Consider the following 13,420-nt stretch of genomic DNA (forward strand, 5'->3'; position numbering starts at 1 on the left):
TTTGCAGGTTGGGAAATCCTCGGCTGTTGGTATCATTGTCAGATTTGCATAAGTCATGGCGTGTTGGTTAGGATGGGTTTGAAACCTTGCTACAGTTGTGTCGAATACTAATAATTTGTTCTTGTTATCTGTCATACGCTTGTCTTTGTTCCCACTGGCTCTGGAGAGTTTTGAGTTATATCATCAGGAAGCCTTGGAGCATGGCAAGGTACACACGTCTTGGAATAGTCTCAGGTTATCTTGTAGGGGGTGATCAGGGAACTCAATCTTTGACCTTTGGATCCCATAAGACGCGTCCGTCATCCGGGAATTGGAACTACTTAGCCAGTGTAAAATTTAGTCGGGAAAAGTCGTGAATATGCCTTTGGTCTAATGTCGATCAAGCGAGTCAGGTCAGGTTAACGGGCGTTCCCAATCCCATGTGAAATAAATGGTCATTCCATTTCGCATAACGGCTGCACTTATATAACATCATCACACCCAAGATGCCGACCCTGACTGAGCTGTTTCAAGGTATGTTTCAATGATGATGGATAGTATTTATATATCGGACGATATTGCACGACAACATTTTAGCTTATATTGCCCGAGTCCCAACCTTGCTGAGCATAACCAATGATACCAGGTAACGTTAACAGTGGGGTCTCCCGTCAGAAACGATCTGCTTGAACTACAGACCTACATGCTACGCGGTACACGGCGACGGCCCACGTACCGTACAGATTTGGATTATAGTTACGTACCATAGAACACCTGGAAGGATTCCCGATGTTCCGGTGAATAATCCCGTTCGGTGGTATTATTAGCATGGCGAGAATCTTACATACATAGTAAGCTTTTGGCTACATGTGCTTGCGCAGTAGCGCAGAAGCCCCAGGTGAGGGAGGCTTCATGTACGATAAGATAAGGACCCTTGTACAGGCTGTTGCGGTACCACCTCTAGAGGTACCCAGGTAACGGAAGGGAATGCAGAGTCCTGCCTGCCGAGCCTGTAATCGTCCCTCCAGGCACCCCAAAAGGGCAAGAAATCTGGAAACCACCAGTCCTCACCAACCTAAAGTTTCCATGCCTTCTGGCTCAGCCGCTCTTTCCCTTGTCTTTCGACTCATCAGCTGCTCTCCGTCGGTTCCTTGACAGTGAGAGAATCAATACCGTGCGCACTTTGCTTGGAGCCTTCATTCTTTTTCCTCTTTCTTCACACCCCTCCTCCTCGGGGCCTCTTCCTCTCTCCTCGGATGCTGCTCCTCAGCATCACCATAAATCAGTTCGACCGCGCGCCACTGGGATGAGGAGACTACCTCCCCGACTGCTGGCCTCGATACCACACGCAAGCCCGTGGGGCGCTGTGCCCCTCTTACTCTCGTCTTCTGTCGCAAACCACACACTTCAAAACCTGAGGGCGGGACCACGATTACGAGTCGTTGCGCAATGGCAATGGCACCCTCAATGGCAACAACAGCGTGCCGGCTTCTTGACGGGGCCGGCATCGTTTCATCCCGCCGACAACGACACAAGCCGCGCCAGTCCCTCTCCCACGATTGCTCGTGAAGCCTCTACTTCGCCAACGCCAACGCTTCCTGGCCTCGAAGAAGCTGGTCATGATGAACAGTCACCTGCTGGACTCCACGAGGACGGAATCACCGAGGAAGAGCTACCTAAGCTTCCCTTCCGCTTCGACACGGGCATTGGTCTATACGCAAAGCGACCGCCTCGCCCTTTCCCACCACCATTCCTCTCGCCACCCTCCGGTTCTTTCAGCGACCCTCTCAGTACGCATGATCGCAGTCGAGATCGCCGCGCGGCTTATGTCAACGGGAAGTTGATACGAGGTTACACCAACGGCGACGATGCTGTATTTGCCAGCAAATACTTTGTTTGCGCAAACGACGGCGTGGGCGCATGGAGTACACGACCCCGAGGGCATGCTGGGTGAGTTCTATTCCTCAAATCGTGCCCTTTTCCTCTTGTCAAACTTTTTCTTTCGGCCCTCCGTTACAGTGCTGGGAATTCTTCCACGTCACTTACCGTCCCGGTCGCCCGGGGATGGGAGAGTCACTTGCAGATTGCTAACCGACATCAACCCGGTTGCGCATACAGCCTCTGGTCCCGACTAATATTGCACTTTTGGGCCAGCGCAGTGTTCGAGGACGCCGTACGACAAGGCGACACTTACCGCCCCGACCCGATCGCATATCTACAACAAGCGTACGAACAAACAATGGAAGCGACGGCATCACCGAACGACTGGCAAGGCACGACGACAGTTGCGGGCGCACAGCTACATTACCGTCGCAAGCTGGGAGAACCTGGTCAGGACGTTGCTGAGTCTGACAAGGGTTCCGCAAGTGGAGGTGCCACGAACCTGACAGATGGGGATCGGCCATCTTATCAGAGCACCGATAGCGCTGGCCATGCTAAAGTACAGGGCGAGACCGAGAAGCTGGACAACAGCGGAGGAAGCGATGTGGAGCCGCTGCTTTACGTCACCAACCTTGGCGACTCGCAGGTGATGGTTGTGCGGCCGTCGACACGCGAAATCGTGTACAAGTCGACTGAGCAGTGGCATTGGTTCGATTGCCCGCGTCAACTGGGCACCAACAGTCCCGACACACCCCGTACAATCGCAGTGGTGGACGAGGTACCAATACAAGAGGGAGATGTTATACTAGCCATGTCGGATGGTGTTATTGACAACCTTTGGTCGCATGAGATCTCGGAGAAGGTCTGTGAGTGCATGGAGAAATGGCGGGCGGGCGAAGTAAAAGTGAGCAAGGGCGTTCTACGGGGGACCGTGCTGGACAATGATGCTGGCATGATGGGATTCGTGGCGGAGGAATTGATGGAAGCCGCAAAAGCCATTGCTTTGGATCCGTACGCGGAGAGTCCATTCATGGAACATGCTATTGAAGAAGGTCTTGCCAGTGAAGGCGGTAAGTCTCACATCCTTCCCAACTCTACACACTCGGCAGACGTAACTGATATGGAATGCGCGACAGGCAAGCCAGACGATATCAGCGTCATCGCAGCCATTTGCAAAAGGAACGACTGATGATCATTACTGTTGGAACATTTCTAGTTGCTTTTCTTCGTTTCGCTGTCGAGGTAGAATTATAGATACGGGTTTCTTTTGTTGGGTTCTTTGGAGGGGCGGGACAAAAGGGGAATGGTAAGGAATGGCTGTTTTACCGGAGACGCATGGATTTTCCAGAAAGTCCCAGTTTTACTTAGTTACTTTTGAGCGGCTTCTCTTGGGTTGTATGTTCATCATGTTGCAATCTCTACGTACACATTGGTGTTCTGAGGATACATCTCAGGGTGTTGAGTTTCCAAGCGAGAAACCTCATGGTGGGCGGAGTGGAGGAAGGCAAGCGACATCGAGGATGGGTTAGGAGCTTTATGAAGGCGGCGTCCGGTGTGGGTTAACATGGGCAGAAAAACTTTATTAGCTACATTACAGTTCCAGTTCCTGCTTTTCTGGGAATGGTGGTATTACACAGATTCCAAAGGAGAAATATTTGGACCTTTTGTGTTCATCTACCACATTTACAACGGTTAGTTGATTATAAACGGCACAATCCATCCCGGATCCAAGGTCCCTGTAACTTTGGTGCAACCCAACGATCCATCGTGCTTCCGGTGACGGGAACGGGGTGTGGTGTTTCGCACGTGGGCTATTAGATCAGTGCGGCTGACAAGTAGATACACTACAGTATACTGCGTACATAGATCAACCCTCAGAGGTTTGTTAGCGCGAGACTTGCAACGGGCATGAACCAAAACTCCGTTTACAGTAGGTAATACTACGTAGGTAACGAACCAGATGCTGTTGAGGCCTGGAATGCCGCCCTACCAGTCTGAAAGTAATACGGAAAAGGCCCTCTGCAAGTACCGAGCCAACGAACTTCTATTTCGCGGGTATGGAATGTGTACTTGTACATACCTACCCACCGGGCATATCTGGCCTTCAGCCCACGTAGGGGTACTGTCAACTCAGGTTTGGGGCTGCAGCTAGGTTGGACCAGGTTGAGGTTGTGGGGCTTTTCGATGCTTTTCCACAATGGGGGCCGCACTAGGTATGCTCGGACCAACTAAATCTTTCTGAATACCCTGGGCCAATTGCCTGCCTGGAAATTTTTCGAGCAAGTCGGTTTAAAAGTCTATGAGCTCGCAGTGAAGGGCAGATTGGACCAAACACCGACAACTGGACCGATCTCTCGTGTCCTTTTGTAAAGAAGGTTTCGAGATTCGACTACGAACGAGCTTGGCATCCTTTTTTGTTGTTTCCTGTGGGATTCTGGCCATTTTTTTAGGTCTCCTCTTGTCGCCTCTTGGTTTTGCTTTCCACATCAAACCGAACCGACAGACGAGGGTGGGCCTTCATCGAGGAAAAGCATCCTATCTCACCTCACTACCATCATAACATCTTACTTTTTTTTTTTTTTTTTTTTTTTTTTTTTTTTTTTTTTCTCTCTTTCAGTCTCCCTATAAGTCGATTCGGCTGATCATCCATCTCGGCGACAACCACGCTCTCACCGTCCAATCCAAAATACGTAACCCGACCACAATCACGGCAACAGTCTCACAATGGGCAAGAGCAGGAAGGCCTACAAGAAGCTGATGCGCTCGTTCGAGCAGCTCGGCTTCCGCCAGCCCTACCAGCTGCTTCTGACCAGCGACATCGTGCTCGACACGGTCAAGCTCGACATCATGAACTTGTTCCAGAAGACGCTCAACACCAAGGACATCAAGCCCATGATCACCCAGTGCTGCATCCGCGCCCTCTACGCAAAGAACAAGCCCGGCCCGGACCGGGACCCGAACGTCCCAGCCGCCATCGAGCGCGCCAAGACCTTCGAGAGGAGACGCTGCGGCCATCTGATGGACCAGGACCCCCTTACTGAGCGCGAGTGCATGCTCTCAGTCGTGGACCCCAAGGGCAAAGGGCAGAATAAATTTCGCTATGTGGTGGCGACCAATGATGAGTGGTTGGTAAGTAATTGGTGCTTAGTGGAACAGGATGTTCTTGGTGGAATGGAGCTCTTTGATGGGTAAACATTGGCGTTTGCTAATTTGCTTTGGTTCAACAGCGGCACAGGTTGAGGTCGGTGGTGCCTACGCCACTGATGTATTGCCGCAGGAGTGTCATGATTCTCGAGCCCATGTCCGAGGCATCACAGCAAATCAGAGACAGGGAGGAACGTCAAAAGTAAGCATCAATCACCAGTCAACCAACCATCAAACATCCGTTCGCGAACCCCCCCCCCCCCCCCCCCCCCCCCTCGGCAATACTAACACACTTCCACAGGTTCAAGGATGGCATTATCAGAAGGTCACTAAAGAGAAAGAGAGAAGATGGCGACGAAAAAGAAGACTCCGAAGGCGATCCTGACAGCGAGGGCGAGGGTGGCCAGGGTCAAGAAGTCAACAAGGAGAAATCGACAGATGCAACTGGTTCCGCGGAACAGGAACAGAAGGAGAAGAAAAAGAAGAAGAAGAACTATGGTCCCAAACAGCCAAATCCCCTGGCGATGAAGAAAGCCAAGAAGGAAGACGACAAGAAGAAGAAATCGCCCTCAGATCCACAAAGGCCGAAGAAACCCTCGGAGACGAATGCGGATTCGACAGCTGAGGGCAAGGCTAAGCGGAAGCGTCGTAGGAAAACCGCCGGCGGCGCCGCGGAGGGTGGGGGTGGTGCCGGGGAGCAGTCAGCGGAGACGACAGCGGCTGGTGTCAAGGAGGACTGAATCAGGGGTTCAATGAACTGTTGATTAAACGGGTTACATAGGGTCCATGATCTCAGGGTTTATGGCTGGAGGTGACTCAGCTACGACAAAGACCCTTGGAATTGACTCCCGTCAACCCGAGCACCACCACCATTACCTACTCATACGATACTAGCATGCAGATATCTATTGACGCACAGGCTTGTCTTGTTCGCTACTGTTCGGATTACAGATTGCCGATCCTACAACCGTTGAACAAGGACGGGAGATCTGACATTGCCCAATGCGGGCCAGAAGCAGGAAGGGGGACGGCGGAGAAGGAGAGCTTCCTGTTGGTAAGGATGTGTGACAGAAATGTCGCCAAGATAGGTGAATGGGGAGAAATCTCAGGCCCAAGGGTTGAAAGGGTCTACCTATGATATATGGTTCGTTATGTTTACATACATACGTGTATCTCGAAGGCGCTCTTTTCAGGTAGGGCTGGATCGAATAGAATATCCCCACTAATGTTCACAAGGTCAACGCAGGCTGATTCTGGGCTGTTACACTAGCTGTGAACGGACGGGTCGATTTTTAACCCTGCTGGCGCTCGCTTTGTATACCAGAGGAGGTCAAGCGCTGCTTGCTATACCTACCAGATTGTGGGCGTACATTAACACTGGAAGAAAAAGAAAAGAAAAAAAAGGGGGGGAAGAGGTAGTGAAGGAGGATGCGGTAGCCAGATGTAGACTGTTTGCAGCTGTCTTTTCTTCGTAAACAAGCGAATTTCCGCAATCCCACGAACCTGATCCTGCAAACCGACCATACTGAGATTTTTCAGGCTGTTATGGTACGTCCGCCAACCTCGAAGTACTCACCCGCTCGAATCGAGCACTGCAAGTATGGTGGGAGGACCACTGACTAACTTTGTCACATTCCCATTCTCATAGGCAAACAATGTTGTCGACTAAATTGCTGTTGTCCTCGGAGTTCGAACACGGCGAATGGTTGGTCGTAAGGAATATCACGGCCAGTATGGTACCATACACCTGGGGAATACTCTTATCATGCATCCAAGCGTCTTTGTTATGTCTGAACCTGACTTCAAGGCAGTTCCTGAACGGAAGAATCCCTCACGGAATCTGGCCGATGCCCTCTAAATTATGGTATCACAGTTCTGTAACGGCCTTTCCTAGCCAAAGCCAGCTGCATTGGACTGTCAATCTTCGCTTTAGTATTTTTACGACCACTTCGCCCCGGCCATCGTCTCTGCAGGTCCGGATCGATGGATGGACGACAGTTCGGACTGAATTTGTACCTGAGAGCCGTAAGGAAGCCCTGATTGTGAAAAGTTGTTCATTTCAACATTACGTAAATCCGATGGATGCTTCTACATCTCGGTATATCTCGTCCGAGGTTGGCGTTCGTGTTGTCGGGTTGAATGGACACACCTATGGACGACGCGTATTAACTGCTTGGGGAAACATTTCAACGCCCCTGCCCCGCCGCACTGACTTGAACCTGAGACAGGGGTAGGGGGACTTTGCAGGGCAGCGTATACGCAGTACACTACACTACGTACCTCCTCCAAGCGGAAGTGACAGGCGAAAATGTCAATGTGTTGTTGCGCCCAGTTGCTGCTCATTCCGTCCTTCAAAACCCGGTCTCGACTTTCCCCTCCCGTCATCCGACATATTGAGCCCGTCAAAAGGCTGCTCCCAATTCCATCCGAATTTCGTCTTTGGACCCCACCCAAAGCGACAGCCTAACAAGCGCCGAATCCATCAATCACAGTGACCGAGTACGTTCAAGACACACGCCATGCCGGGACTCGGTGCAGGCCCGGCTGGCGACGACCACCAACAAGCCTCGGCAACCGGGGTCAACAAGCAAGAACAAAAGAATACCGTAGCCGTGTCACAACCCGGCAGCGTCCAAGAGCCGCCGGAGCTCGACGACTTCGGCTTGCCCATTCGGAAGTACCATGCCCCTATGATTGCCACAACAACAACAACAACAACCACAACAACACCACAACCACACGCGATCCCGAAAGCAACGGCCTCAGTCAAGGATGCGACGTCCACAAACGACGACGCCCAAGATGTCGGGAAGACGACGGCGACAGAACGAAACATGACATTAAGCAGCAACCACGATGACCACAAATCCGACAGGCCCGGTCCGGACCGCGAGAACAGAAACAGCGATGCGCAGGCGCCGCAACTCGCTTCGGGTGCTCGACACGAACATTGTAAACAGCAAGGCGAATCCTCGACAGCCCTACCGGCCTCCCGGAATCCGAGTATTTCCACTCCGAAAGCTCTGGAGATGCCGTCCGAGCCTCCGTCAAAAGAGGCCAAGTCACCAGGCACCCAAGAACATACAGTCGCGTCGGAGACAAAGCCGGTAGCAGTGAAGGAGCCACCCAAGTACCAAGATTTGGCCATAGCCGAAGTCAGGAAAGATCAAGAGCTTTCTCCGGGCCATAACCGCGAAAATAGCACTGTCGCCATGGGAGGCGCCGGGGCTCTTGGCGTAGCCGGCACGTCTGGCTTTTCCCATCAACAGCTGACACTGAGCCAGCCCTCGGAGGAGAAGAAGAAAGACGAGGATGATGAATGGCAGGAAATGCCGGCATATGCGCCGTATGACATTTATGATGACGACAACAAGCTGATCGCGCGGGAACACGACGAGTCAGAGGAAGAGAAGGTCCAGTACGCGGGACTAGGTGGCGCAGGCAAGGGATATACTAGGGTCCTCCTCGACGACGACGCCGAGTCCCAGACCAGCATGGACGAGAACACCCAGTACCTCTTCAAAGACCCAGGAGGAGGCACAGGCGTGGCAGAGGAAGACGATGTACAGCGCGATGCCGTCAGTCAACTGCAAGCCACCAAGGAGTTACTCACGGAGGGCCAAAGGATTGCCTATGTCGGCTTGACGAGGTTGGAACTGTCGGTCATGGTGAGGGAGGTTGACAATCTTCAGCAGGGGAGGAGCAAGCCACAGAAGGAAGTCACATTCGCCGCCGAAAGCATGAAGATGTGGAGTCAGAAGATGATGATGCGCTTGTACTCGCACATGGACATCAGCCCGGCCGAGCAGATCATGATCGAGCAGCTTGCTGCGCATGGCGTCATGCCCCAAGACCTGACTCCGGTGCTAATGGCAAACGCGAGGGTCAGGAACCCGATGGCTGACGAAGCGAACAAAAGAGATTCAACGTCGTCTGCTTCGAAATCTTCACGTCCCAACTCGATACCCCCATCCCCAGACTCGGAGTCACCTGCCGAACCTCCGCCGCCTTACTCAATCGATGACAAGTCAGAACTGGACGAGGCGGTCAGGATGCCCTCGCAGATGCCGACCTCGCAAAAGATCGACATTGATCTGAGGTGGACGGTACTCTGCGACTTGTTCCTTGTCCTCGTTGCGGATTCTATCTACGACGCCAGGTCAAGAACCCTACTCGAGAGAGTCGCCAAGGATCTTGAGATTCCCTGGGTTGACATCTGCCGGTTTGAGAAGAAAGTGACAGATGCCCTGGAGATGCAGCAGGCCGTTGAGAAGGAGAATTGGAACGAGGAAGAGCACAAAGAGAACCGGCGCAAGATGGCCCTCAAGAAACGTTACATCATGATGGGCCTAGCAACTGTTGGCGGCGGCTTGGTTATCGGCTTGTCTGCCGGCCTGCTTGCTCCGGTGATTGGTGCTGGCCTGGCTGCAGGCTTCACGACGATTGGTGTTGGCGGTACAACCGGCTTTTTAGCTGGCGCCGGAGGTGCTGCCATTATCACATCCTCGGCCGCGGCATCTGGTAGCATCATTGGCGTCCGTGCGGCCAACAGGCGAACGGGCGCCGTAAAGACATTCGAGTATAGACCGCTACACAACAATAAGAGGGTAAATTTAATCGTAACAGTGTCTGGGTGGATGACGGGCAAGGTGGATGACGTCCGGTTGCCTTTCAGTACAGTGGATCCATTGATGGGTGATATCTACTCGGTCCTGTGGGAGCCGGAAATGCTGACCAGTATGGGAGATACCATTAATATTTTGGCCACAGAGGTAAGCGCTCAATTCCACGCATTCGAGGTATGAAGGAGGCATGTAGTATTAACTCATCTCCAGGCCCTCACGCAAGGTCTTCAACAGCTCCTAGGCAGTACCATCCTGATGAGCTTAATGTCTGCTATTCAGCTACCAGTCGTGCTCACCAAGCTCTCATATCTCATCGACAACCCCTGGGCTGTCTCTCTCGACCGTGCCACTGCAGCTGGTCTCATTCTCGCAGATTCGCTTATTGACCGTAACCTGGGAACCCGCCCCGTCACCCTTGTGGGATATTCCCTGGGTAGCCGCGTGATCTATTCCTGCCTCCAGGAACTCGCTAGGAAGGGCGCTTTTGGACTCGTCCAGAACGTCTATCTGTTTGGCAGTCCCATCGTTGTGAAGACGGATGAATATCTCCGCGCGTGCGCCGTGGTTTCTGGACGCTTTGTCAACGGATACAACCGCAATGACTGGATCTTGGGATACCTTTTCCGCTTGACCAACGGCGGTATCAGGCGCATTGGAGGTCTTGCCCCCATCGAAGGGATTCCCGGGATAGAAAACTTTGACGTTACCGAGTTCGTGGTGGGTCACATGGATTACCGTACGGCGATGCCACGGCTCCTTCGTGAATGCGGTTGGATGGTCGAGAACGACGAGTTTGACGAAATCGAAGAGCCAGATCCAGAGAATCATCAGGAAAGACAACGCGAACTCATTAATGAAATTGAAGAGGCAAGAAAGGAGATCGAAAGAGAGGGGAGGGAAAGGTCGGGGAGCAAGAGCGGTGGTGCATTCAGCTTCTTCAAGAAGAAGAAGCCAAAGAGGCAGGAATGGGAAGTTTACGAAGACTCGGCCAAAGCGGGTGGCGGCGCCTCCGGGAGCGGTGGAAAGACGGAGGACAAGGACGGTAATAATCATGGCGTACTCTTCGATGTCGACGCCATCCGCGCCGAGCTGGCCAAGGAAGCCAAGGAACAACAAAAGAAGAGGGTTACCTCACAGAACGGCAGCGGCGGCATTAATGAGGATATCCTCCAGGTCAAAGAAATCAAGAGTACGCTGCCGCCCATGCAGCTGAAGGTGCCGCCTCCTCTCGGCCCGCCAGCGCCTGTAATAAAAGGCTCGCGAGACCACCTGAGAGAGACTAGGAGCGCCAGCCTCGGAGCGGTTCCTCCCTATCGCGGATTCTCGAGCGTCGAGTACAACAACAGGCACCAGTCCACCGTTTCGTTATCGAGCGATCGCAAAGAGGAGAACGTCTGGAACTCACCACCACTACCACCATCAACAACAAGCTCCTCCCGTCGATACGATTACAGTGCCGGCCATGCAAAGAGTGGGTTTGGGGCAGATGAATATGGCTACAGTGGCGGTGGTCGCCAGCACGACGATGACGGCGAGATTCAAATGACTTTTGACACGGCGTTTGAAGCGTCTCCTCCTCCTCCTCCTCCTCCTCTTTCCAAGCCAAGTACTTCTTCATACGGAAAGTTAAGCTCATCGGGCTACGGGAATTCTTCCACCTCCGCCTCAACCCCGGCGAGACCGGAGATCAAGTCGGTGCATACGGTACCGGTTCTTCCGGCAGCTAATAACCCGTGGGCTGACTTTGATGATGACGACGACTTTGGAAAGGAGAAGGAGATTTCGATGACGTTCGCTTAGAAACAAAGACAAGGATAGCGCGTCAAACCCAGACAGGAAAAGCACAATATCCACGCACAGTACGTATCATTAGCCTTGCTTTACAGAGGCAAGGGGGGAAAAAAAGAGGAAAAAGCAAGAAGTCACAGGCACAAGCGAGCAGCTTGTAGAAATAGAGAAAGTATTAAAAAAGTAATAATGGAGGGAATTTTTTGGTAACTATGGTGTCAATGGGGTTGTTGCTAACATGTGCGAAGATATGATGAGGGAAGGGTTTGCGGATGGTTGGACGGGTGAAATATTTCAGCTTGGAACACATTGGGTGCGGTGTGGTGTTGTGGATAGTATATGAAGCATATTGATATTTGTTTGTATCTTCCTTTCTTTCTTTTGGTATAGCAAGGTAGAATCAACTAACTGGTCATGAAGAACTGTTCAGGCTACCCCTGTATCGTTTTCACTTGGGTTTCCAGGAGCCTACTTCTATTTCAGTCACATCTAGACCAGGATGGCTGCTATTTTTCCGTGACACCACCACCAAGTCGACAAACTTTTCTCCATACAGCTGGTATACCTTTCAATTTATCACAGAGTTCAACTCCAAGACAGCTTCCAGGCCACCATCTCCCCAACATCTGACACTGCCATCACCCCTCCTCCTCCTCCTCCTCCTCCTCCTCCTCATCATCATCATCATCATCAAATCAGCCCCTCCTAACCTGAAACCCCGACTCCCCATCCACCAACTCTCTATCCTCCACATCGAGCTTGGAAACAAGCGCGTGCGTCGGTCCCTTCTTCAAGTCCTTTATGAGCTGGGCAACAGAGGTTTCGTCTCCTTGGGCTTCTCCTTCGACCTGAAATTGGATCAAAATGAGAGGTGTCAATCGGTCAGTGGGATAGGATTGGGTGGGGGGGGGGGGGGGGGGGGGGGGGGGTTCAAGCTTCGTGAGTGATCAGGGGTGACTTGATGATGGATCCAAGTACAGAAACTGTGGTAGCGTACAAGTGGACATGTAAATGTAATTGTAAATGTGATTTGATGTCTAGGTAGATTTTTGATACAACTTGCCTTTTCGTCGGATCGGTTACGAACCCAGCCTGTTAGGTTGAGCTCTTGGGCTCGGTTGGCTGTGAACTTTCTTGTATGTATGTATATGTTAGTTCTCTTCTTGACAAGATTACTTGTTTAGTCGAAAACGTCAGATGAGTGATAAGTACATAGAGGAGGGAATGGTAATGTGGAAATAAAGTTATGTAGCTGTGAAGAACATTGAAGTATGTGTGGATTTGATGACACCGCACCTAAGAAGGGAAGAAAAAGACCTGAGATGAAAGACTGCAATATATATGTATATATATAAATACACCACTCGAGGTAAAGGGAACTTGAGATTTGAATGATGATTTTTTCACCACTTACCGGTAGAAAACACCTTCATCATACGCAACAAGTCAGGAACATCAACGAGATTCAAGTTATCTCACTGTGGCTCGAGTGGCCGAGACGCATGGTAATCTGGGTGTCTTACCTTGAACCCTGCCATGGGCAAGAAAGTAAACCTATTTTATTTGAAAAGCTCAGAAAGTCAGCAAAAGCTCAGTAACAGACCGTCGTTCGCGATCATAAAGTTCGAGACTTCATTGATGTATATATAACAGCCGCCGCGAGCTTGGGACAAGTTCAGGAGTGGAGCTGAGCTAGTACAGTTGCTAGCCTTTTAATGCAATGAAAAGCCTATAAATTGGTAACGGACATAAAAAGACTTACTCTTCTAGTTCCCATTTGGAATGTTTTGGATTTACCGATCTCGGATTTGTTTGCGTTGGTCGTCGCGCGTTGCTGGCTCTTTTTGCATGATCGCGACTTTGAAACTCAGCATGCTCAGCTAGGGATGTGATGTCAGAGGGCCCCAGGTTCAGATAAGATAAGGAAAGGTGTACATAGATATGTACATAGTGGGGTAGCTCATGCCTTACGGTGGTTACGTAATTAGGTTATAGGCCCGGTC

General features: G+C 51.5%; 4 protein-coding genes across 4 annotated transcripts; 3 read left to right on the forward strand and 1 right to left on the reverse strand.

The window, feature by feature from the left end:
- Positions 1 to 1,285: 1,285 nt before the first annotated feature.
- On the forward strand, positions 1,286 to 3,049 carry B0T23DRAFT_321954 (phosphatase 2C-like domain-containing protein; the record flags this gene model as incomplete). Its single annotated transcript, XM_062835267.1, has 3 exons — positions 1,286 to 1,929; positions 2,098 to 2,930; positions 2,997 to 3,049. The coding sequence occupies 3 exons, from the start codon at positions 1,286 to 1,288 to the stop codon at positions 3,047 to 3,049; spliced, it is 1,530 nt and encodes a 509-aa protein (XP_062690398.1).
- Positions 3,050 to 4,584: 1,535 nt separating this feature from the next.
- B0T23DRAFT_320291 (Fcf1-domain-containing protein) lies at positions 4,585 to 5,744 on the forward strand (the record flags this gene model as incomplete). The annotated part of the gene is made up of 3 exons (XM_062835163.1): positions 4,585 to 4,989; positions 5,088 to 5,206; positions 5,306 to 5,744. The coding sequence occupies 3 exons, from the start codon at positions 4,585 to 4,587 to the stop codon at positions 5,742 to 5,744; spliced, it is 963 nt and encodes a 320-aa protein (XP_062690399.1).
- Positions 5,745 to 7,523: 1,779 nt separating this feature from the next.
- On the forward strand, positions 7,524 to 11,429 carry B0T23DRAFT_430262 (uncharacterized protein; the record flags this gene model as incomplete). The annotated part of the gene is made up of 2 exons (XM_062840239.1): positions 7,524 to 9,776; positions 9,840 to 11,429. 2 exons carry the CDS (start codon positions 7,524 to 7,526, stop codon positions 11,427 to 11,429), a joined length of 3,843 nt encoding a protein of 1,280 aa, XP_062690400.1.
- A 631-nt stretch (positions 11,430 to 12,060) lies between these two features.
- Positions 12,061 to 13,419, reverse strand: B0T23DRAFT_383658 (Acylphosphatase). Its single transcript, XM_062837421.1, has 6 exons — positions 13,384 to 13,419; positions 13,180 to 13,297; positions 12,941 to 12,971; positions 12,832 to 12,844; positions 12,481 to 12,550; positions 12,061 to 12,265 (listed from the first exon to the last, which is right to left on the reverse strand). The coding sequence occupies exons 2-6, from the start codon at positions 13,192 to 13,194 to the stop codon at positions 12,113 to 12,115; spliced, it is 282 nt and encodes a 93-aa protein (XP_062690401.1). The 5' UTR covers positions 13,195 to 13,297; positions 13,384 to 13,419; the 3' UTR covers positions 12,061 to 12,112.
- Position 13,420: the final 1 nt, after the last annotated feature.

This window comes from Neurospora hispaniola (genome assembly GCF_033458365.1).
Source record: "Neurospora hispaniola strain FGSC 10403 chromosome Unknown B0T23scaffold_6, whole genome shotgun sequence".
In the NCBI taxonomy this organism is placed as follows: domain Eukaryota; kingdom Fungi; phylum Ascomycota; class Sordariomycetes; order Sordariales; family Sordariaceae; genus Neurospora; species Neurospora hispaniola.